General features: G+C 53.0%; 1 protein-coding gene across 3 annotated transcripts in view; it reads left to right on the forward strand.

Annotated features, from left to right (window-relative positions):
• Positions 1-24,358, forward strand: part of GRK5 (G protein-coupled receptor kinase 5) — a 208,996-nt gene that overhangs the window by 90,574 nt on the left and 94,064 nt on the right. For 2 of the 3 annotated variants that reach the window (XM_011219972.3, XM_019795483.2), the window contains one exon: positions 6,758-6,853. The exons of the other annotated variant lie outside the window; for it this stretch is intronic. In XM_011219972.3, coding sequence (XP_011218274.1) covers positions 6,758-6,853 — 96 coding nt within the window. Of the gene's footprint in view, positions 1-6,757; positions 6,854-24,358 lie in introns of those variants that run through there. 3 annotated transcript variants of the gene reach the window in all.

Consider the following 24,358-nt stretch of genomic DNA (forward strand, 5'->3'; position numbering starts at 1 on the left):
CCCTCCTGGGGTGCACCTGTACGAAGCCATTGCTGGTGGCCCAGGGGGACCCTGGGGGCGGGAGAAAGGAGAAATGATTTACTAAACAATTTCCTTCCTGGCAACTGCCCCCTTCTTCTTATGGGGCCAGCTGGGGCTGAGGCTTCCAGTCAGGGAACACTCCTGTCTTCCTGTTGCCCACCTTCCTCCAGGTTTTGCCTTAGACTCTTTCCCATTCCAGGAGCAAGACCCGCGATTGTGATCCTTTGGTGCCTTTTCTCAGAGCCGTGAGCTGGCAGAGTTCAGCCCATGTCCCTGACATCTTGGCCTCTTCCCTCCTCGGGCAGGACCCCTTCTTGTGTAGCCCCCTGGCCTGTGTTGCTGCCATCCCCTCCCTGGATGGAGCTGGAGCTGGAGCTGCGCCTCCTCTGGGAAGCCCCCCGTCCCCTACCTACCAGGCCACTCTCTGAGCAGTCTTGCTCATCTCTGGTCTTTGAAGCCAGGAATGAGCTGGATGTCCCTGAGGGCAGGACCATGTCCAGTTCACTGACTCGTTTCTGGCACATGAAAGATAAACTATGGGCAGCAGGGGGTCAGATGGTGAAGCAAATAAAACCCAAAGCTGCTCAAGATAAGAAATGGCTGTGAGTCAGTGCAGGGGGTTCATTCATTGGCCGCATTAATGTTTCTCCCTGAGCCTCTACCTTCTCATCTGTGAACAGGGGCTAATGCCGCCTTAATGAGCACCAAGCAGATAGCACCCAGTTCAGAGCTGACCTCAGCTGGGGCTGGGGTGGGGTGGAGATTGTCATTGATTCCGGCAAACATTGCTTTACCCAGTCAGTCATCCTAACTTAATGAAAGCTTGTGATTAACCGGGCATTGTGTGAGCTGCCCCACCCTCTGGAAAGACATTGAAAAGGTCTGGGTGGAGCTGGGAGTGGGCTGTGGGCTTGGCAAGGGAGCTCTGTCTCTCCAGGGCAGCCCTGGAAGGGGCTTTAGGTGAGGGCTTGAGGAAGGAGCAGAGCTCCGGCAGGTGGGGGGCCACGAATTTCTCCTGCAGGGTCTCGGGCAGGGGGCGGGGGAGAGGATGATGCATACAGAAGTCAGAGGGACGACACTTGCATCTTCTTGGCAATTGCTGTTTGAGGATTTACAGTGGGCCAAGGAGAGAGCGACAGAGAGCACAGAAACCCAGGGCCCTGGCCCATGGTCTTCCCTTGAGCAGGGAGACTGAGGACAGGCAGGTAAAGCACTAAATAGGAAGCTGTTAGGTATTGGTAAGAGCTGGGGCTGGTGCTGGGAATCTGGTCGTGACTTCAGGCGTACAGGTTAGACACACCAGTGAAAATGTGCTCAATGTGCTGGGAGAGTGGGTAAATGAATCTGTCAGCTGACAAGTGTGTGTGTGTGTGTGTGTGTGTGTGTGTGTGTGTGTGTGAGAGAGAGAGAGAGAGAGAGAGACAGACTGCCCCACCGACCAGGGCTGCCCAAATGCTGTTTGGTGGCAGTGGTAACAGGCAGAGAATGGGGCCCACCTCAGCTACCCAGGTCACAGAACCCTCTGGGATGGCCATACCGTGCACAGAACAGTCTTGAAGCTGGATGCCTGCGTGAAGACTTGAAGCATGCATGAGAAATACTCACATTAGGTAGACAGAAGATGCTCCTGCCAGAGGGAACGGTGAGTGCAAAGGCCCTGAGAGCAATGGCAGGCAGGGAAATAAAGCTCGGGGGGACAGTGACCACATGGTGAAGGGCTTTGAACCTGGCCAAGGAGAATGGGTGACCAGTGGTGGAGGGGCAGGCCTGGGAACTGGCCGTCCCAGCTGCTCGAGCCTCCCTGAGTGGTAGAGAGGTGGTACTTCTAGCCCCCTGCAGGCCTGACTCCCCTCCCAAGCAGGGAGGTGGGCCTGGGGCAGTTGAGGCCCCAGGGCTGGGACAGGAGGGACTGCTGCAACACAAGGCCTCGCTGCCTCAGGGTCCTGAGAAGCAATCACATCCGGTTGAAATAATAAACAATATCAGATATGCCATCTACTAACCCAGCAGCACACTTAAGAGCCACATATTTGTCTGCAAGCGGTGACGTCTTCACGGTAAGTTTTGGTTATGGTTAAGACAAGAGAATTTTCTCCAGCCCATCTGAGTTATGGAGGGGCAGGGTTTACGTCATGAGATTTTCTAAGGAACTGGAGGCTAGGTGAGCGGGGAGGCTACTCAGGATGCCTGCGGCCATTTGGGGGACACGCTGCTGAGAGTGTCCCTATCACTGCTGTAACACGTACCACAAACCCAGTGGATTAAAGGAACACAGATTATTGAGTTACACAAGTCTGCGAAGGGTCTCACTGGGTTAAAGCTAGGGTGTTGGCAGGACTCTGTTCTTTCTGGAGGCTCTCGGGGGAGAATCTGTTTTCTTGCCTTTTCTGGTTTCTAGAGGCTGCCTGCTCTCTTGCTGCCCCTTCCATCTTCAAAGCCAGCAGTGGCTGTCTGGTCTTTCTCACCCAGCATCGCTCTAAATTGACTCTTCTGCCCGGTCTTCCACACGTAAGGACGCTAATGGTTACATCGGGCCCACAGAGACCATCTGGGATAATGTTCCTGCCGTTATCCTTAATCCCATCTGCAGCGTTCATTCCCCTTTGTCATGTATCCTAACATATCCACAGGTGCCAGGGTGTAGGCCATGGACATTTTGGGGAACATTATCCTGCCTGCCACAGTCCCTGCCTTGTTCTGGGGGCTGAGGAGGTAAGGAGTAGGAGGAAAGGAGCCCCAGGTGGGCTGGGAAGTCTGCCTTGTCACCCTGGGGCAGTCCCTGGGTGGCTGTTGGACCCTCTCCCTCCCTTCCTAACTCCAGCTTCAGCGACACATTGCCCCATTACTAACATCTCCCCCAAACCCTGCACTTCTGAGTGGTCAAAATGCTTGTGAAACAGAGCAGTGCTTCTCCTCCTCAGCACTATCGACATTTTGGATCAGATCGCAGCGTTGTGGGGGGCGGCCCCTGCACTGCGCAGTGCGTAACCACATCCCTGGCCTCTGCCTACTCATGGCCAGTAGCTCCCCCAGCCCAGCTGTGACAACCAAAAATATCTCTGCACATTGCCAAATGGGTCCCAGAGGACAAATCTCCCAGATTGAGAACCATTGAAATAAAGCCTTTGATGTCTGTCTTCCTTGCTAGATTGGAAGGCCCAAGATGGCGACACCCTGTGTCTCTTGCCTGCCACTGTGTCCCCAGCACCTGCTTAGAGTTTGGCATTTAGTAGGCGCTCAACATATATTGGTTGAGTGAAGTAATGAGTCTGTGTTAATTTTCCTAACGGATAAATGAATCCATAAAAAGTATGCACGCACACGTGTGTACATGTGTAAAACAGACCCCTGTTTTCTGTAGACTGGCCACCTGAGAATCACCTGGGGAGCCTTTTCGAAAGTCACATCCCTGGGTTTTGATCGCAGAGAGTTGGGGTACAGCTTGATGCAGCACAGCCCGATGGTCCATAGTGTCAAAAAGGTTTCATCAGTTCCACAGAAGGATGGAACTACCGTATGATCCAGCAATGCCCCTCCTGGGCATATGCCCCAAAGAATCGAAAGCAGGCACTCAGATATCCCTGGCAGCATCGATCACAAAAGTCTAGCGGTGGGAACAACCCAAGTGTCCATCAAGGGATGAATGGATGAAGCAAACGTGGTACCTACACACAGTGGAATACTATTCGGTCTTAAAAATGGGACGAAATCTTATACGCACTTGAGGACATTATGTAAGTGCAATAAGCCAGTCAGAAGAGGACACATATTGTATGATTTCACTTATACGAGGTCCCTACAGTAGTGAAATTCATGGAGACAGAAAGTAGAATGGTGGCTGCCAGGGGCTGGCGGGAAGAGGGAGTTAGTGTTTAATAGGTACAGAGTTCCAGTTTGGGGTGATGAAAAGTTCTAGAGGTGGGTGGTGGTGATGGTTGTACCACAAGATGAATATGCTGAATGCCACTGGACTGTATACCTAGTAACGGGTAATATAGTAAATCTCATGTTGCCTATGTTTTATCTCACACACACACACACACACACACACACACACACACACACACACACACAAGTGCTTTCTTCTAGCCAGATCTGGGAGCGAACAGTGCGGGGATGGGAGGGGACAAGGACTTAGATGGGTTCTGATGGCCATTCTTGACCTCCCAGCCTGGTGAAGGCTGAGATGGGAGCATCTGACTTCGCTGATGTCTCTAGAGGGCAGCCCTTTTCTGGGGGCGGGGTGTGCACATTTTAATCCTTCTGGAGACCAGGCAGGCTGCCTGCATGGAAGCCACACGGCCTGTCCACGGGAGCGGCTGCTTCCGGCTCCAGCCGATTCTTGCCACGTGGGATGCCTGGTTATGGAGAAAAGTCCGGAATCTGGATTTGCATGGCATGTCTCCTCATGGTTTCAGATCTTGACAGGTGGTTCAGTGAACAGGCAGACAAGCCACATGTGGGTCAAGCAGAACAAGTCTGCAGACGTCTGGGGTGGCATCTTTTCTCAGGGCTTGTAGGCTGGGGCCCCATCTAGAGAGAGCCCCATTCCTGCGCCTCTTATTCAACGCTCCATCACTTCTGTGGCCTGACACCAGCTTTTTTTTTTTTTTTTTTTTTTTTTATCCCTGAGAACTTCCCTGGCTTTCGAGGCACCCCAAGGGAAGGTCTGCACACAGAAGGGTGAGGGTGCAGGCCTAGGGTCTGGAGTCCACTCAAGTTGGGGTCTTGGCTCTGCCATTAATGAGCCATTAAAAAAGGCCACTTGCTTCTTTCTTCCCCATGCCTCAGTTTCCTTATGTGTCAAGGGGGAAATAGTCATGGTTCTGCCTTGTAGCCTTAGAGTGAGGGCTCCAGGGAGTGCACATGAGTGACTTGGCCCAAGCCAGGGCCTGGGGAAGGGCTCTGCTATGTGCACCCATGTGTGTTGACCCGGCAAGAGGAAGAGCAAATGTGGAGTCGGACAGGCCATCAGCAGGTGAGTTGCTCGACTTTGGACATTTGTTTCTTCATCTGCGACATTGGTCCAGTGATCTGTTCCTCCAAGGGTCATTCTGACCATTAAACAAGGTAATGTTCAAATGGTACCTGGCCACAGCAAGTGCCCAGTGCACACTCGTTCTGCCCCTTGGAGTCTGAGGCCTTTGCCTTCTGCAGAGATTGGAGAGGAAGGAAAACAGGACAAGCAGAGAGCAGAGAAGGGACACCCCCACCCCCATCAGCTCCCTCCCCTACTTCCAGCCCCCAGGGTGGAGGTCCTGGGCCTGGCCTCAGAAGCTAACCCACTTGCTGATGGGGAACCCGGCCTCAGCTTCCCAGGGCAGCAGGGTTGACAGTGAGGAATCCTCACACATGGAGACCAGCTCCCTGCCAGCCCCGGGGCACACACTGGGCTGGGGTGGGTGTAAGCTCAGATCGTCCTGCATCGTCCTGCATCCTTCGGGTTGCTGGTTGGAGAGAGGGGCCCACGCTCGCTCAGGGAGGGTTAGAGACTGGAGACGCTGCACAGCCGCCTAGAGCAAGGAGCGGGCCCAGGGTGCCCAGGCTCTGCCCTGGCTCCTGCGTCTCTAACTGGGCCCCAAACTCCACAGGGGTTGAGGTATTGACTGCGTGAAGGAAGGTAAAAGGCCCTAAATATCCCAAGATACCGAGGGGTCTAAAGGGCTATGTGACTTTAGCAAGATGGAATCTAAGGCCACTTTGGGGGTGGGGGTGGGTGATGGCATCTCAGTCCCTTGAGAGCCCTGGCCACAGAGACACAGAGGGGTCTCTGGGTCTGAGGCCCAAACACTGGTGGGCTCCAGGACACAGGCCAGGGTTGGCGCTTCCCCTTGCTGTTTGCACACCTGAGCGTTCTGACATCTGTCCACTGTCCCATGGATAAGGAGTAGTGTGGGGAATGGGAATGGCCCGTGTGTATACCTTATTCAGCTCCATGCGTTCACTGCATAGCCATCACATGTGCGGGTTCAGCATGTGTGGCTCTTCATTGCACGTGTGTTCTTCACGTGTGTGTGTGCGTTACATGTGCATGTCCCTAGCATGGGCATGCTCATCACACGTGCACACCGAGGAGGACGTGAGGCAGGACGGGGCCCTTCAGGAGTCCTTGCAGCCTTGAGAACGCAGCCTCTGCAACCCTCGGGTTTGTGGGGCAGGTGGAGAAGAGGGTACAGGAGACGAGTGGAAATTGAAGTCCCTTCTCCCAACATCTGGCCTCCATGTGGGGAAGGGGACTCTCTACAGGAAACAAGAAGACAGAATGAGGCAATGAGGGGGCTGCAGTCCACTCACTGGTGGATCCATTCCGCAGGACTTCTGAGCCCGAAGGCAATATTAAGTCCAGCAGACCTGGCCCCTGCCGTGGGAAGGTTGGGGTCTAGTCTGGAGCCAGAGGCTGGGCACCCAGTGGGTCTGAACAGCAGTGGGAGATGTGGACAAAGACCAGGGCACCGGGTGTGGGCTCGGGCCTGGATGACTGGAGGGGCTCGTCTGCTCCTGCTGGTGATGGGGCCCAGGCCCGACTATGCAGGGAGAGCACACAGGCTTGATGCTGGCCTGGAGGGAGTGTGTGTGCCTGCTGGGGTTTGGGGTGTGTCACTGACTTGACCTTGAGCCCCCTGGCTGTCTCCCAGCCCCTGAAGCTGGTGGACAGACTCACTGGGATGGGAAACAGGCTCTGGAGCCTTGGACAAGACCAACATCAGCCCAACATGTTTTCCCCCCATTTCTGCAGGGGGTGGAGGAAAGCGCAAGGGGAAAAGCAAGAAGTGGAAGGAAATCCTGAAGTTTCCTCACATTAGCCAGTGTGAAGACCTCCGAAGAACCATAGGTAAGCTAGCCTGCCTGGAGGGGGCACGGGAAGGGGTTGGGGGGGAGCGAGGAGCCCGTTGACCCACAAACTATTTTGTACAGTGAGTCCGATACGAACCCTTTAATGCAGCAAAGTGATTCCAGGTGGGAGCTCCAGGCTGACATCCTTGCTAATTGAAAGGTGAAACTAACAGGGGCGCCTGGGTGGCTCCGATGGTTAAGCATCTGACTCTTGATTTCGGTTCAGGTCGTGATCTCGGGGTTGTGGGATTGAGCCCCAAGTTGGGCTCTGCGCTGGGCAAGGAGCCTGCTTAGGATTCACTCTCCCTTTCCGTCTTCTCCTCCCCCCACCCCTACCCCTCTAAAAAGGAAACTAACTTCGTTGAATATTTGGTGTGTGCTGGGGCAGGATTATCTCCCAATTACCCTTGGAGGCAAATACTGTTTTTTTACTCTATCTTTCAGATGGGGAAACTGAGGATCTGTAAGTGGCCCAAAGTTGCACAGCTTATGGGAGGGTGGTGGAGGTGGGCCAGGCCTGGTACTGAGCGCCCCCTTATAGCCTCCCACCCTTCTTTCCTGGAGCCTGTGGGCTCTGCCCTCAGCAAGCAGGCTTTGGGAGCTGAGGGTGGGGTGAATGTCTGGGTTCCCTTTCCTCTTGCTAAGGACTCTGGTGCTCACCGAGGGGCCACCCTGTTCAGTGGGACAACCCAGTCCTCTTTCTTGGGTGCTCACCCAGCCAAGCCCCTCCTACAGCAGAGGGGCCCTGTTTCTCACGGGGTCGGCACAGCCAAACTCACCAAATGAGGACACAGGGCTCCCAGGGAGGGGGTGGACATGATGGGCTCCTCCCTATTGGTGGGGACACTGGCCCTTCTCCCCTGTGTGCCCTGTGTATGCCACATGTACCCCATGGGGGCAGATGTGAGCCGGTGAAGCAGGTAGGGTGCTAAAGCACGGGGAAGTGTCCTCGAGATCCACCTTTCGCCTCAACACCTCAGATCAGATCCCCCATATGGTGTTCTTGGAGCGAGTGGAGCTGGCCGAAGGGATCAGGGTCAATGGATTCAGACAGACTTGGGTTCAGATCCCACCTGACCGGTCACTTAATCTTATTGACCCTCTGTTTCCTCAGGTGAAAGAAGTGATCATGAACCCAGTCAAATGAGACCATGTGTGTAAATGGGGCTTCACTGGAGCCCTCCTCAGGAGCCCAGGACACCCACCCCTTAGCACTCCAGCTCTCTTTCTGGAATGCCCAGCAGCCACCACTCTGCTGGGCCCTTCCTGTGCTGGGTGTGCTGCATTCACCCTTGATGCTGGGGGCACCTGAGGCAGGGTGGGAGAGAAGATGGGCACATCTCCTGGGGCTGGGAGCATTTTGCCAAGCTAAACTCCAAGTGGCTTTCAGAGAGAAGGGAGGAAGGGCCTCTCTGGAGTCTGGCCATTTTTTTCCAGGGGCCATTTCGTTCATGCTAATTTAGACTTGGAGAGAATAGGGCCTAGGGGTGGGGACCTCAGTTGCCATGGTTGTCATACACCCTTGGGGAGACAAGTCTTCTCTTGTCCAGGGTGAGCAAGTTCACTGGCCCTGAATGCCTGTTCTGGGTGCTGAGCCCAGTTTTCCTCAACAGGCCCAGGGAATGGCTCCCACTCGTGCTTACAGCCAAAAGATTGATGCAAGAGACCTTTCTGGAGTGCTGATGTGGAGGAGAGAGCTTGAAATAGGAGGAAAGACCTCCCCCCACTCGAAGCGGGGAGCTGTGCAGAGAGGTGGCGTAATTGTGTGAGAGCCAGCTTACTTGGGCGGGGCCTTGCCCACGAAGCATGTCCTTACGAAGCCATTTGCTTCTCTGCCTTTGGGTAGACTGCGCATAGGTGGTGATACCAGGAGTGCCCTGGGGGCACAGTGAGGCCCCACCACCACTTCCTCAGAGAATTTGAGTTAACACCCTGGCATGGATCTTTCGAGCACACTGTCCTCTTCTGTGGGAGCACCCTGCCTTAGCTGTTGTTTGCTGTCTGCTCACCACAAGTGTGAAAGGCTCTTCAGGAATGATCTTTTTACTTTGCCACTGTGTAGCTGGTGACTGGAGGTGCACAACAGAGGCTGGGCGGATGAATGAGCGAAGAATGAAGGGGTGTGAGTAACACTGAATTTATACAGTGTTTCCAATCAATGCAAGAGTATTGAAGGCCACGTAAGGGCTTTCCTGCAACTGCCAGACAGGTTAAAGAAATTGGAGTATCCTGCTTTATTTGATTCATGTGTTTCTTAAAAATATAAAACACAGGGGCACCTGGGTGGCTCAGTGGGTTAAGCGTCTGCCTTCAGCTCAGGTCATGATCTCAGGGTCCTGGGATTGAGCCCCACGTTGGGCTCTCTGTTCGGCGGGGGTCTGCTTCTCCCTCTCCCTCTGTGCTCTCTCTCTCTCAAATAAATAAATCTTAAAAAAATAGAAAACATAACAATATGAAGTGTAGGACTTCAGTTCCAGACACGATGGAGTAGAGCACTGTCCCCTACCCTCCCACCAAGAACAGGCAAAAGCTCTGGACATTATGTATGAAACAAATAGAGGAAAATTGTGAAAAGTGGAGAGACGAAGGCAGACTGGCTGGGGACCCGGGAATGTGAGGAATGACATGCCAGCAAGCTCCTGGGTTCTCTTTTCTGCCTCTCTTATTCCCAGGGACTGGGTTCTGGAGAAACTCACAATCCAGAAATGCCAATGGATACAGACAAAAACGAACCCCCACCCAAGAAAAACAAAACCCAGCCTGTTCTAACCAGAGCCCTGGGAAAGGGGTGCGGAGCTAAATGGGCAGTGGCTGGGGCAACTGGCCCCTAGAGTGGTCACCCCTCTGCGCTGTTCGTCACCAGCAACATGGGTGCCTCACTTTCCCTTTCTGCTGCTCACTTAGCCTGGTTCCAAAGACCCAGTGCATGCTTCCTCTCCGCTTCTGACACTGTTCTGATCCTTCGAGGTGAACCAGCCCTGCCCCTTCCAGCCCTCTCCTTCCAAAGCCAGACCCTGCAGACCCCACACTGCATCCCTGTTCCCTCACAAGGCTCCCAGGCATTGCCCGAGAAGCACCATAAATGTCCCTCAGCTCCCAGTTGGCCTGGCCCCACTCTCACTTCCGGTTTGGGGCGTCTGGGAGCATAGGATTCAGCTCTCAGCTTGTCTCAGTTGGAGGACCCCACCCCACGGGCCCCATCCCCATCTGTCCCCATATGTCCATAAACAGGCCTCTTGGCAGGGCCCACTCCCCGGGGAGGGTGGGAGAAACGTGCGTGCCGGCGTGTGAAAATGGATTCTTCTGTTCTCCTGGAGGGCATTGAAAAGACTCTGTGTGTGAGAGAGCAGTGTGAAGAGAGGCCCGGGGAAAACAGGAAGGCAGCCGTAAACGGCGGGGCTGCCGCTCATGGCAGTGGGTCCCAGTGCTTGGGCCTCCCCAAGCGGTCACAGTCCATCCCCCTGATGTTTGCCTGGCCTCCGCTGGGGTCCTGCTGGAAGGCTTTCTAAAATAAAAATCTCATTTCTTTTCTAGACCAATATACAAACCGAAAAGTGGCGAATGCCGCATTTATTTTTCTTGTGGACACATGAGCTCACTTTCTGAAGCTCTTTGGGATGGTGCCCCGGGGTGGTGGGGCGGGGAGAGACTTCAGGCCAAGGGACCAGGTTCCTTTGGGCCCAGAGGTTAGTGTGAGGCGGGGGGTGGGGGGGGTGGACAGGCTCCTGATCAGAGGGAAGAGCAGAGCCCACGAGGACCTGGGGACGCTGCCCCCTCCCGAAGGCCCAGGACAGTGGTCAGGGAAGGCCACGCCCTCTCCTGCCCTTGGCGCTGCCCCGCACAACCACAGGCCCCGCAGCCAGGAGGCCTTTGAAACATGGAAACTGTAGCCCACGAAACTCTTTGGAACGGCTGCTCTCTGTCCCGCCTGGAGTAAATGTCAAACTCCTTACCGTGGCTCGTGAGCACCTGGGCCATTGGGCGAAGCCTAGGGACCCCTTCTCAGAACAAGGCTTTTCCTTTTCTAAAACAAAATCCATGGGGTTGTAAGAGAAACCGGTTCTCTTCAGATTCAGTTCTTAGATACTTTTCAAATTTATGATACTGGACTATGTGCTTCTTTGTTAAGACTTTAAATTATAACAGCCAACCGCTGTTCTCACAGCTACTGTAACTTTGCATTTGTGATGAGCAGAAGTGGTATTTCCAGATGTCTGCCACCGTGATGTTGTAAATGGACGAGCAGTTTCTGTCATCGACCAGTCCCTGGCACCCCTAATGTCACTGTTGTTTGTTGCCTACGTTCGACCAGGGGAAGTGCTGGTTTTCAGGTGGTGGGTTGGTGAAAAGAGAGATGACATTTTTCTCCATCCAAGTCCATAGATCCCCGAAATCCTCCCCATGGGCTTCTTGGCAGTGCCCTTCCCATCCTGCCCTACAGGAGCTGGCCCTCACCTCTGTTTCCGGTCACTCCCTCCTGCCCCATTCATGAGCCTCACTGGTCACCTTTCTGTTCTCCAAATACCCCACGTGTATTTCCAGCCTGGAGCCTTTGCACCTGCCCTTCCCTCCACTTGAAAATCTCTTCCCTACGTTTTTCCAGGGAGCCCTCAAGTCTCAGCTCAGATAGAAGCCTTTGCAATCAGCTTCTAGAAAGGAGCCCCACTCTCCCTCTACTTGCTGCCCCTCACATGGTGCAATTTCTTAATGTTCTTTGCTCATAACTACATATGAAATCATCTTTTGTTTAGTCATTGACTTGTGTATTTTCTATCTCCCCAATGATACTGGGCACCCCATGACAGTAGTGACTGGGTCTTGTCTGGTTCACCACCAGAACTGTGCCCGGCACACAGCAGGGGCTCACTAAATATTGGGCGAATCAAGGACTGAATGAAGTGTGTGCAATATTGGAAGTCAGGGCTCTTTTGAAAAGATGTGTGACATGTGTGTACCATACCCAAATTTAATCTAGCCAGCCTTCTCCACTGAAAGTCCTAGAAGTTTGGACTTAGGAACTCCTACTCTAGCACCCCTGCCCCTTACTGTGTAGATGAGGAAGCTTCATACACTTACGAGACGGGGCCGTGGTCTCGCATCTCCTCGGTGGGGGAGGCCAGCCGCAGTGGCCCAGGCCCCTTTCCCCTGAGGCTGCAGTTTGACTAAACATCACAGGGATGTGAGATTTTCACAGAGTCCCCAACTCAAGGAACTCAAAGCATCTTATCCAACCACGCATTTTAGACCTGAGTAAATAGATTCCAAGAGTAGAAGTGACCTGCCCAGGACAGTCCGGGCCCCAGGCCCTGAGCTCCAGCTTTCCACTCCCCAGCGTCAGATTGACTCATAAACATTTTGGGCATCAGCCTCCAGCCAGTCTTCAAAGCAGAGAGACTCATTCGGCACCCAGAGGGATAGATGTTTCTGTTTCTGTCTCTATTATGTCACATGCAGATGGGTTGTATGTTCATTTGCTTATTCGACCAGTATTTATTGAGCATTTATTATGTACCACCCACCGGGGAGACAGACCTGGTTCCTCTTCTCCTGGAGCTCACTCACAGCTTTGCCCAGGAGACTGATGGAAATAAGGAGGTGATAACAAATCGAGAGAGTTGCATGATGGAGGAACAGGATGCAGAGCTGGAGGACAATTGAGTCTCTACCCGTCAGGAACATTCCTGGAGGAGGTGACATCTCTCTGAGCCTCCCAGGGCATCTCTTTATGTGAGATCCCTGAAGACGTGGATCATTTCCTTTCTATCTTGAGGTCTTCATGGTTGACACAGTGATTGGATGGATGAAGTGGGTGAATGGACGTTGTCCCCTCACCCAACCTGAAAACATCCCTGTGATTGTCAGCAAGGAGTATTAAGATAGAGATTCCTTGCCACACATATCTGCTTCCAGTGTGAGCCCAGATATGAGTAACTGACTTCAGACAGACCTGGTGGACGGTAGAGAGAGCACAGGAGGAAGAAGGGGTTCTCTAATGTCTGCTCCAAGCAACATCAAATAATGACATTATTAGTTAATAAGCTAATTGTTCTCATAAGGTAATTAGAGAGCCCAAATCAAAGAAGTTCTCAGAACATCCAAAACGGAGAAGGCTGGAACGTCATTGTGAAGATAAAAGATTGTTGAGGTCTGCAAATATTCCTCAGTGACGCAGAAAGTTCTGTTGGGCAAAAGTGTGGCATTTTTATTTATTTAGTTCAGGCTCATTGCGTACTTTATTCTTTCATTAAAAAAAAAAAGTATGAGGGACTTGAGTGAAAGAGTTTATTATTCCACTGTTTGGCAGTATTTCTGGAGGAACCGTCCAAAAGCCATATAGTAAATCAAGGCCCCCTCCCCACCCCCTGGCGGGACTGACGTTCATGGGGAGGCCATTCACAGAAAGTGGTTGCTGTGGTGCCCTGTGCTTTCATAGACGGATGGGAGACATTTGGTTTGCCTTGTGGGACAGCCCCTTGCCAAAGCCTTAACTCTTTCCAGGAACAGAAGCTCCAGACTGTAGGGGGTTCCTAGAAGAAAATTTAGGTTCTTCACTTAAAACAAAACAAAACAAAAAACCCGAAGAACCCAAACACTGTAATAGCATGAAGATGGCCTTGGACTGCCTAGTGCTTGATTATTCACTCAACATTGCTCATGGTCTTGAACCAAGAAATCAGCCTACAAATATTTGTGGAGCCCCTCATATGCTAGGCATGGTCGTAGGCACAAGAACTGTACCACTGGCCGCAGGAGCAGTGCAGCCTCGTGGAGGGACCGCCATCATTGACACTGTGGTCCGTGGTGGCTCTGTTACCCTCAGCCTTGTGACAGTAAGCAAGTTGCTTAATGTCCCTGGACTGCAGTTTTGTTGTCTGTAAAATGGAAACACTGATGCCAGTGCCATAGAACTGTTGTTAGGGCCGGCAGAGTGCCCAGCACATGCCATTATTTCATTGTCATTGTCATTGTCATCCTTATCATCATGGTGCTGGTGGATTGAGGGCAAAGGTGAGGACCCTTTGGGAGGGCTTTAGAGTTTCCCAAAGAAGCAGAATTGACTACAAATAATGAACGGGGCTACCTGTTTCTGTGTGGACGTCACTTGGGTCCAGTCCCCCGGGACCCCTGCCTTGGGGTCATCTGAATCCTATCTTTTCTTGAGCCCTTGCCTCCAGACTCCTTTTCCTGGAGGCCCACCCTGATTCCTGCAGCCCTCAGCTGCTCTTTCCTCCCCTCAGCCCCACAGCACACTTTGGGAAGCCCGTAGTGTCGCACCCTGCCCTGAGCCCTGGCCTGCTGGGTCTCTTTGAAAGGACATGTGGGTGTTCTGGAAGGCTACACGCGAGAGTCCTAACAATGGTTACCCCAGGGGAAGGCGAAGAGGTCAGAGGGGACATCAGCTTTATCTATAAGGTGGTTTTTTAGAAAGGAGAATACATTGGCATGTTTTTTGTGTACTCAAAAGTTGAACGAATACTGAACCCTCCACCTGATTCCACAGTGGGGCAGTGGGGACAGTGACACCATCTCCTTCTTTCCTTGTTGACTTTGTGTCCCCTAATGAGTCTGTGGGCTCTGGGAGGATGGTCAGAGCCTCCTCCTCTTTGCAGATCTGCAGGACTGTGGCTCAGGGGCCCCTGCTTTGTTCTGCTTGGGTGCCAGCAGGCAGGAACTGCCCTGTAGACTTTGGCAGGTGGGGTCCAGGGCCTCCGTCCTGCGAGGGGAAGCCCAGGCCCAGATCAGTCCAGTCTGACCCTGACCCCCTTCCCTGGAGTCCAGCCTCCTCCTGGGCTGCTTGGCTCTGCAACCTGCAGTGGCCCCTTAACCCAGCTTCCGGGGGTCGGCCTGCACACTCTCAGGGCTCATGAGTGTTTTCTTTCTTCCTCTTCCTGTGTGGAATGGGATGCCTTGGGTCCCCACCTCCAGGGACGCAACAGGGACTGGTCCTCCCTGCAAACAGCCTCCCTTTCTATGTGCCCTTCTTCAGGGGCAGTTGGTTCCCCTCCCCTGCCTCAGGGACACAGAAGGGTCTGGAAAGGAATTTGGGCTCCTGGGTGGGGTCCCACCCCACCTGAGGGCCTGCATGACCCTGTCCCCTTCAGGTCTGCTGGCACGTGAGCTCATCATCAGGGAGACCAAGTCTTTCTGCAGACGTCATTCCCGTCCTTGGGGTGATAAGGGCGCGTCACGTCTGTCGTTCTGCCACTTACCACGCTCCGATAAGGCATAGCGTCTGCTCGTCCTTGGAGGGCAAGATAAATTTAGATGTGGCGGATTTAGAACATCAGGTGACCTGTTTGCAGCTGTAGCTCTCAGGAGGGAGAGGGCAGCCTGGCTTGTCTGCGCACTGTGTTCCTGATATTAGTGTCACCTCTCCACCAAGACCAGTCGCCTCTTGAAGGCAAGGGGTCGGATCCTCTGTGCCCAGCATGAGCTTGGGTGCATGCGAGATGCTCCGTGATCCTAGCTGGTGGGTTTCAAGTTTGGAGAGTCTTAGACTAGGGTACCAATGAAGGTTTTACAGACGGTCTGGAATCGTTTCCAAAAGCTGCTCTGCAGGGAGAGGGGGATAATCCAGAGCAGCCTTCTGACTGATCAGGGTTTCTTTTTACCTTTAATGTTTGAGCCTCTTTGTTAAGATTTTATTCCAGGGTTAAAACCAAGTTTGAAACCCACTGCTCTAGGCCAGGCTTCCCATTTTCCAGATAAGTAAACTGAGTCCCGGAGAGAGAAGTGACTTGCCAAGTTCTCCCCGTGACCTGACTCCACGGCAGGCTTCCTCTTGCTGTCTTGGTTTGCTTTCGCTGCCATAACCAAGTGCCACAGGGTGGTTTAAACAACAGATGGACTGTCCGTAGTCCTGGAGGCTGGATCTGGGGTCTGGGATCAAGCCTCTCAGCTAGCTTCTGGTGGTTGCTGGCAATCTTTGGCTTTCTTGGTTTGTAGAAGCATCACTTTGATCTCTGCCTTCATCCTCCTGTGGCCTTCTCAGTGTGTGTGTTTGCGTGTCCGTGTTTCCCCTTTTTATAAGGACACCAGTCGTACTGGATTGAGTTCCACCCTAATGACCTCATTTTAACTCGATTACCTCTGTAAAGACCCTATTTCCAAATAAGGTCACATTCCGAAGTACTAGAGGTTAGGATTCCAGCATATCTTTTCTGGGGAATGCAATGCAGCCCCTAACACCCACATTCTTATATGGTCTGTGGAGATCGAGTTCAAGGGGCCAGAGGATCCCAGTTCCCACCAGGTCTGAGTGTAGACACTCTTCTCCTTGCTGACCCTGGCTCAGGGTCACCTGTGGCAGCCCCAGGCTGACGGCTTCCCCACAGGCCACAGGACTCTCTAAGGAGGACCAACAGCTTTCGGAACCGTGGACATGGTACTTCTTTATTCCCTCTTTATTCTTGTTGCTGTTATTGTTCAAGTCATTCTAACTGGTAAATTACTTTGCTTAAAAACATACAGAAGATTTTAAGGAAAGGTCACCCGTGATTTTACCACTCCACTGTAGTTACAGTCAACATTTCCATGTAATTCCTTCTAGCATTTTCCCCCATGCACATACCTACTGTGTTTTTTCCCCCTTACCTTTTTTCTTAATGTAATTTCAAAAATATTTTCCCACATCATTAACATTCTCCATAAACGTGATTTATGTTTTTCCATTTCACGTGTATTTATTGAGCATCAGGCACTGGGGAGACATCCGTGAACAAAACACAGAAATTCCTGTTCTCGTGGGCTGCCCTCCTCCAGGGAAGCGGGTACACCAGTGGACAATGGGGAGCTGGCCTGTTGCTCTCCACCCAGCCCTGGTCCAGGCCCCCAGTGTATCCCTCCCTATGGCTTATTTAATTTTTGTGGGCCGATTCTTCCTTTAAGCTATTTTGAAAATAAGCTCTTGCCCATAAGCATAGCATAAACCTGGTTTTTTAAAAAATATTTTATTTATTTATTTGACAGGGAGAGCCAGCAGAGAGGGAACACAAGCAGGGGAAGTGGGAGAGGAAGAAGCAAGCTCCTAGCGGAGGAGCCTGATGTAGGGCTCGATCCCAGAACGCCGGGATCACGCCCTGAGCCGAAGGCAGACGCTTAACGACTGCGCCACCCAGGCGCCCCCATAAACCTGATTTTAAAGGCTGTATATGGATTATGTATATATACGCTCATATGTACAAATGTGTATGTACATGTATGTATATGTCCAGAGAGAGAGTGAGAACTATTTGTTTTTGTTTTCCTCTAGTTTTTGCCATTCCAGTTAGCATTCAGATTAACATCTTTGTCCTCCATTGTGACATTTTGATCTCTGGCTCAGAGGTGAGAAAGCCCACACTGTCTTTTTAAAGGCCAGACACATTAGCAAAACCCAAGCAGCGAGTCTAGTGGCCTCTTCGCCTCCCTTGCTTCCTCTGGAATGTTCCATTTGCAGCCTGTGCTTGCATCTGCAGACACCATTACCCTGAAATGTGCCTCTGATGGACAAAGCAAACGAGGCTCGGTGAGCACCCTGGGCCCCACTTGCCAGCCCCAAGTCACGGCAGTCCCAGGCATGAGAAGGGCTTTTCTGTCTGTTTTAAGGCCCGTCGCCGAAAGTGGGAAAAACAAGCTAGTTTATGCAGCAACGGGGACCTCCAACCGGCCCGAGAGGCCGGCTGACCCGCGGCAGCGTGAGCATGACAGTGTTCTGCCCCGTAAAGAGACACTAGGACAACACTTTCAATGGTCTCTGCCCAGACTCTATTTACGGAATTTATTTCCCAGGCTCTGTCTGCTCAGCAGCACCTTGGCAGCATGTCCCCCAGCATCCGTCTCAGTGCATTAAACACCCCTTGTTCGGAGCACCTCGGAGCTAGCTCCCAAGAGAGTGAGAAGAAAAAAATGTGGGTAGAAGGATATCTGGGGCCAGTATAAACGTTTACATTTAAAAAAAACAAAATAACCAAAGAACAACAACAAAAAGTGTGTCCCCTAAAGAGCTCCTGTGGGCAGGTTCCTGTTGACTCCTAGCTGTGGCCCCTTCCAGCCAGTGTCAGGGAGGAAAATGCAAAATCGAGAAGCATTTGGAGTACCCCTGTTTGTTTTGTCTGTTTCACGGTTGTGCTGTCCTTATATCATCTTTAAAAATTAGTTCTAGAATTACCTTTTAGTTCTTTTTCTCCTTACAAAAATAAAATACATCCATTGATGAAATTTCCAAAATATAATCTAAAAAGAGGAAAGTGAACACTGCCGGTAAGATGACCGCTATGAACATGTTGGTCTGCGGCCCTGTCACGGTCTGTCCTGCTTATGGAGAGAGCATTGTCTCCTCTGTCATTCGTCTCCCTGCCCAGAAGCCAGATATCATTTTATTTTATTTTATTTTATTTTTTTTTTAAAGATTTTATTTATTTATTCGACAGAGAAAGAGACAGCCAGCGAGAGGGAACACAAGCAGGGGAGTGGGAGAGGAAGAAGCAGGCCCATAGCGGAGGAGCCTGATGTGGGGCTCGAACCCATAACGCCGGGATCACGCCCTGAGCCGAAGGCAGGCGCTTAACCGCTCTGCCACCCAGGCGCCCCCAGATATCATTTTAAATTGAAATATATGGCTGTAGAATCCCCACGGGACTGGGAGGCAGAAGACTGAGGTGCTCATGCCTCCCCCTAGATTCTGTGGCCTTGGGAAAGCCACTTGACCTCAATTTGCTCATCTTTGAAATGGGCACACAGCAATCCTTACCTTAATGGATGATCGGGTGGCCACAGGAATTCCTGGTAGGAAATGTTTGTAAAGTGCTCGGTGGTTTGTTGCTGGCTCTTTTCAGTGTGGTCATGTGACCCTTCAGTAGGACAAATGGCTAAAGTAATTTTCCTGTCGTCCTGAAGAACTGTAATCCGTTCTTCTAAAGCTGCCCCCATATCCAACCTTGGTGAAACTCACCACCTTCCCTCCTACTGCCCAGAGACCTGGGAAGCTCCCTTTTCCTGCCTACCCTCCCCTGCCCAGCACACACGGTCAGTCCCTCTCCAAGTCCTGGGAAGTCTGCATCCTCAATATCTCTGGAGTTGGCTCCCCTCTCCCCACCCCTACTGTTTGCCTCACCATGGCCACCTTCCTCTCCTGCCTGAATTCCGGTGTCTCCCCTGCCCTCAACTCCATCCAGGCTCACCTGTGTCCAACCACGCTCCACACAGCGGCCAGGAAGCTCAGTCTAAAATGTCCATCTGATCACGCCACCACCTGCTACAGTGGCTTTCCATCGTGGCCAAGATGGAGCCCAAAGGTCTTATCCAAGCTGATAAGGCCCTGCTTTACCTGCCCTTGCTTACTACTCCAGCTTCCCCCCTCTCACTTGCCCCGCGAGCCAGCCACTCTTCACATTTCCTCCTTTCTCCATGCCTTCCCCAGACACACTTCCCTAATTCTACCCAGTAATCCACTCAACCTTGCAGGTCACTTCCTCCAGGAAGCCTTCCCTGGTAACCTCCACAGGCCTGGGTTTTGTCCTTACCCTTGCAGCAGTCTGATGACTGACCTTTGTGGTCCGCTTAACAGCAGCCTCCGTGAGGGTAGAGACTGGACCTGCCTGGTGCCGTTCCCCAGCCCCCAACACCAGTGTCTCCTCTGCGCCAGGCCCTTTTAGAATCTGAGTTTTCTTTCCTTGCTCAGATGTTTTTGTTTTCCCCTGGGTATGGAAAACAAAAAATCTTAATCTTCCCAAGTCTTAGAATGATTGCTGATGCATCTTCTTTTTCTCTCTGAGTCCTTTTAAAAGGGCACTCTCCTCTCCCCTCCTTGACCCCAGCTGACCTGAGGGGGAGGCCTGGGAGAGTTGAGAGAGGGGTGCATGCTTCTAGCCATCACGCCAGTCCCTCTGGCTGTCAGAGCCTGACTGGCCAGGCAGAGACGGGCGCAGAGGTGACACCCTCCAGGATTCGGCTGAGCCCAGCTTGGGGCAAAGGGAATGGCTTTACCAAAAGACTCCCTCATCAGGCTTGGGTGTCAGCAGCCTGGGAGTGCTGGGCCGCTGTAGGCACTGTGCTTATGCCTCAGGGACAAAGCTACTGAAGGGCCAACCCAGCTCAGTCAAGTTGGGGTGGAGACAACAGTGAGGAACATGAGCTCTGGTGTCAGAGGGACCAGTTTGAGCCAGGCCCTCTTCCTTACTGTGACTTTGGACAAGTGTCTATCTTCTCAGTCCTCGATCTCTTTTCCTGCAAAATGGGAATAGGCGGTCCCAAGGATGAAATGAGAACATGCACGGGGAGGGCTCTGCCAGGGCCCGACTCGCAGTGAGTACTCTGATGTGGCCGCTGCTTTGTCACTGCTGTTCGTCACCATCCCTGTGGCCACAGTCCTGTTCAGTTCAGAGCTTTGTTTCCTGGTTCCCCTGTGGGTGGTGGTTGCCAGGTCCTTCTGGGTTTAAGTTGATCTGTTCATTCATTCGTTCACTTGTTCTGTTATGCGCGTACTCTGTGCCAGGGATCTGGGGAGCTGCCAGGTGGTGGAGAGCTGCTTTCAGGAGTGGCTCCTGGCAACACGGGCTGGGCCACGTTTATTGCTTTATGTAACCTGAATATGACCCCTTTCCCCTTAGCCCCACTTCCACGCCTCAAAGCTCTATTTACTAACTCTCAGCAGACTTAGAAGTTCAGGATGGGGGGCACCTGGGTGGCACAGCGGTTAAGCGTCTGCCTTCGGCTCAGGGCGTGATCCCGGCGTTACGGGATCGAGCCCCACATCAGGCTCCTCTGCTATGAGCCTGCTTCTTCCTCTCCCACTCCCCCTGCTTGTGTTCCCTCTCTCGCTGGCTGTCTCTATCTCTGTCGAATAAATAAATAAAATCTTTAAAAAAAAAAAAAAGAAGTTCAGGATGGGACCCCCTTTCCCCCCAACAAAGGCCATCTTACCTATCCCTCTGCCTCTGGGCAGGAGGGACCTCAACCAACTCAGCCAGGTGGGGTGATAGCTGATCCCAGCCCTGGACCCCTGTTCAGCTTTCACTCTGGGCAAGGCCCTGCGGGGGACCCCAAGGGGGGATGGAAGGCCAGCTCCGTCCCTTCGGGAGCTGTCCCTGGTTGGGAAGATGGGGCAGAAAGCGTACACATGATGCTGGGTATCAGCCGTGTGAAAGTGGGCTTCTGTCGCAGGTTCCTCCTCAGGACCAAGTGCCCAGAGGTGGGGCGAGGAAGGGAAACAGAGGCATCTATGTAGGATGGAAGGGTTCAGTGGGAGGTGGGAGGTGGGAGAGGAGGGAGACTTTTGGAATGCACAGGGATAGCATCATACCACCAGCAAGCATTTCCTAGGCACTTACCGTGGCTGGAAATCGGCCTGTTGGCTTTACAGACACACACTCATGGAATGGTTACAAAACCCTATGGGCTGGGTGCTGCTTCCTCCACCCTCTAGTTTATGGATGAAGATGCAGAGACTCCGAGAGATTTGTAAATTGCTCAAAGTTACAGAGCTCTAGAAGCCTCAGAGTCCAGATTCCAACCTGGGCCTGAGTCAAGCTTGTGCTGGCTGTGGATTTCCACCATGGTGGCCATGCCAGGTGGACATGAAGGTGGGACAACAGGGGTGCATGCTCCTAGCCATGCTTCTGTCCTAACCATGAAGGTAGGACAACACGGGGGCACATTTGGGAAGTGAGGTGCACGCTGCTTTGATGGGCTTTGTGCAGCGAGTCACGAGGGAAGAGGTCCAAGGGAGGCTGGCTCAGGCCCGAGACACCATCTGTGCCTCTGGCCTGAAAGGTTAGGTGTTTGTTCAACAGGTAGTTGGGAGCCTCGAATGTTCCTCTGAGAGCCCCTGCAACAGTCATCAGGGTGAGAACAAAGAGCAAAGGGAAGCCATGGGCAGACAGAGAAGGCTGGGCTTTTGGAACGATAGGAAATTCATTCGCTTCTCCAGGTATTTATCATTTACTGTGTGCCAGGGAGAAATGAGACAGCGTTTCTCCAGGACCCAGCCTGGGACCTGTAACGTACTGTAGGTGGCCTCCGCTCCTGATGACGCAAGGCCCTAGAGGCCGGAGCCGCTGGAGCTTTTGTCGCCTGCGGCGTCAGGCTGGGAGCACGTTTCGCTTTGTGATGTTGGGTCACAGGATGCCTTTCACACCACCCATGAGGTCTCCGAGCTGACAGCTGCTCCTACTGCCCACCTGTCCCTTCCCTCCCCCCTACTGGGGGTGGTTTCTCACACCCCTGCTGTCTGTCCTCTCTCCCTCTACCCTCTGCGGGCCCTTTCAGAAGGCGGCAGATGGGCTCGAATGTCACACTGGCTGTCTCTGAGGGACCACCTCAGGTGCCCCAGGTGGGGCTTGCAGGCCCCCGCTAGCTGGGGGTCAGGATGCGGGTGTGGGGTGCAGAGGGAGCGTTCTACGCGCTCCGGGCCCTGGCCGCCTCCTCTGGCCAGCCAGCCATGAGACTTATTCTCTTCGGGCTTTTGCTACCCTCCATTTGTCTTTAACACAAAAGGAATCATTCTCAGCCTCACTCGCCTGTTGCGTTAACTTCTTACCCATTCTCAGCCTGCACCTCTCCTGGATCCCCATGTCCCACGATGGCTTTGCCAGCCTCGCCGGGTAGAAACCTCAGAGTCCCTGCACCCACTTGGTTGGGTCAGTGCCCTCTTCTCCATCCTATTGCCTAGATGCTCATCACCCTGCTTGGACTGATGCAGTAGCCTCTTCATTGGTCCACTGTTGATGGGTGGTTTCTTTTTCCTTCTTGCCTATCCAATCTAGCCTTCTTGTGTGTTGATCTTAGCACCTAGATGCTTCTTGACTTTTCTAAAGTCATCAAAGTTGAGGCATCTAGCAGATATAAATGGCCCATCCACTGCCCATGGACAGAGTCCAAACCACATAGCCCTGCCAGGGCCTCTTACCAAGTTTGTCCTCTGCCCCTCTAAAATTGGTCTCTGACGTGCTGTATGAAGCCACCCAGAGTGGTCCTCTCCCCATAACCCCCCACCCCCAGAAACCTTTGGGCTTCTCATGCCCTCGAGTAAACCTCTATCAGCATTGTGGTTATCAGCACATCAAAGTGCCAAATCCTCGCTTTTTATGTAGGAGCTGTGTAACTTTGGGCAGTTTGCTTAACCTCTCTGAGCTACAGACACAGAACAAAAGTGATAATAATGGCCATCACTGATCAAGTTCTTATTATGTGACGGATACTGGGCCCAGCACTTTGCATTGCCTCTTTATACCTACCCCACAACCCTAAGAGGGAGGCAGTGTTTTTAGGCTTATTTGGCATCTAAGAAAATTAGGGTTTGTGGCAGTGAAGCCCCTTGCCTAAGGTCACACACTATGAAGAGGCAGAGCCAGACTCAGATCCTGTCTGAGCCTTGTCCTTGCCTGTAGATATGGGGACCATGACGCTCATGTCTCGGGGTTGCTGGAGAGTTTCAATGCAGTGGCACATTTAGAAGCACCTGCCGAGGGCTGTGCGCCCAGGGCCTTGGTGCACAGGTTTTCTTCCTGCTTCTGGTCCTTGCTCAGGCCACATCCTCTGTCTTCCTCCCTACCTGGCCAGGTCCTACCTCCAAAGTCAATGGACCCCTGCCTGAAATAACCACCCACCCCTTCCACCCAGGCTCTAGAATATTCCACACATGCCGCCACCAAACCCTGGCCACGGGGAACAGAACTAGGCTTTGCGTGTCTGACTACTTCCCTAGAGGGTGTGTGACACCTTGGTATGCCCTGCCCTTCCCCTGGTGCCTGGTCCTCTGTGGGAGCCAGGAAGGTGTCCACAGAACCAGCAAGTCAGCGAAGGAATCCACAAGGGTGGGGAGGGAGGAGTGAGTGATGAGAAGCCACTGTCGTGGCCGGACCCGAGGTGGTCCTCTGGAGCCCGTGCGGCTGGACCCGGTGTGGCTCGCCCCGCAGCCTGGCAGCCTTGTCCGCACACCTCCACGATCTGCCGTTTGGGGCATTTCCTTCAGTTATTTCCTGGCCGTGACCGCCTGGCTCAGAGTTACCATCTGGGACAGGAAGGAAAAGCCCCCATGGTGCTGGGTGTGTAGAGGGTGAACAGTCTCCTGCTGCAGCTGGCCTCCTGCTTGTGGGACCCTACAGTTGAGCCTCGGCCCGGCAGAGCAGCCTCGGGTCTCTGTGGGACGCTGGGCTGCAGCGACCAGGCCGAGGCACGTCTGCCAGCTCACCAGCCGCCTGCCCGAGCATCAGGATGCTGTTGGTGAGGGCTCGTGGGCCTTGCCGGGGGTCCTCGCTGCTCCCTGAACCCCGGGCCCTGGCAGGGGGCGGGGCCCTGGTGAAGCCTATTCACCAGAAAGCCCCATGGAATGAGCTGGACTTTCCTGTCCTCTGCACCCCGCTGAGGACAGAGCCGGCCGGGCCTCCTCTCAGGCTTACATAGAGGGTGTTGGCTAGAATCTTTTACCCAGGCCTAGAAGGAAATGCGACCAATTTACTGTCTGTGGGACTCATTCTCCCCCCCTCAGCATCATGGTCTCTGGGAGCCATTTCATTTTTTTTTT

Source organism: Ailuropoda melanoleuca, chromosome 6, assembly GCF_002007445.2.
Source record: "Ailuropoda melanoleuca isolate Jingjing chromosome 6, ASM200744v2, whole genome shotgun sequence".
Taxonomy (NCBI): domain Eukaryota; kingdom Metazoa; phylum Chordata; class Mammalia; order Carnivora; family Ursidae; genus Ailuropoda; species Ailuropoda melanoleuca.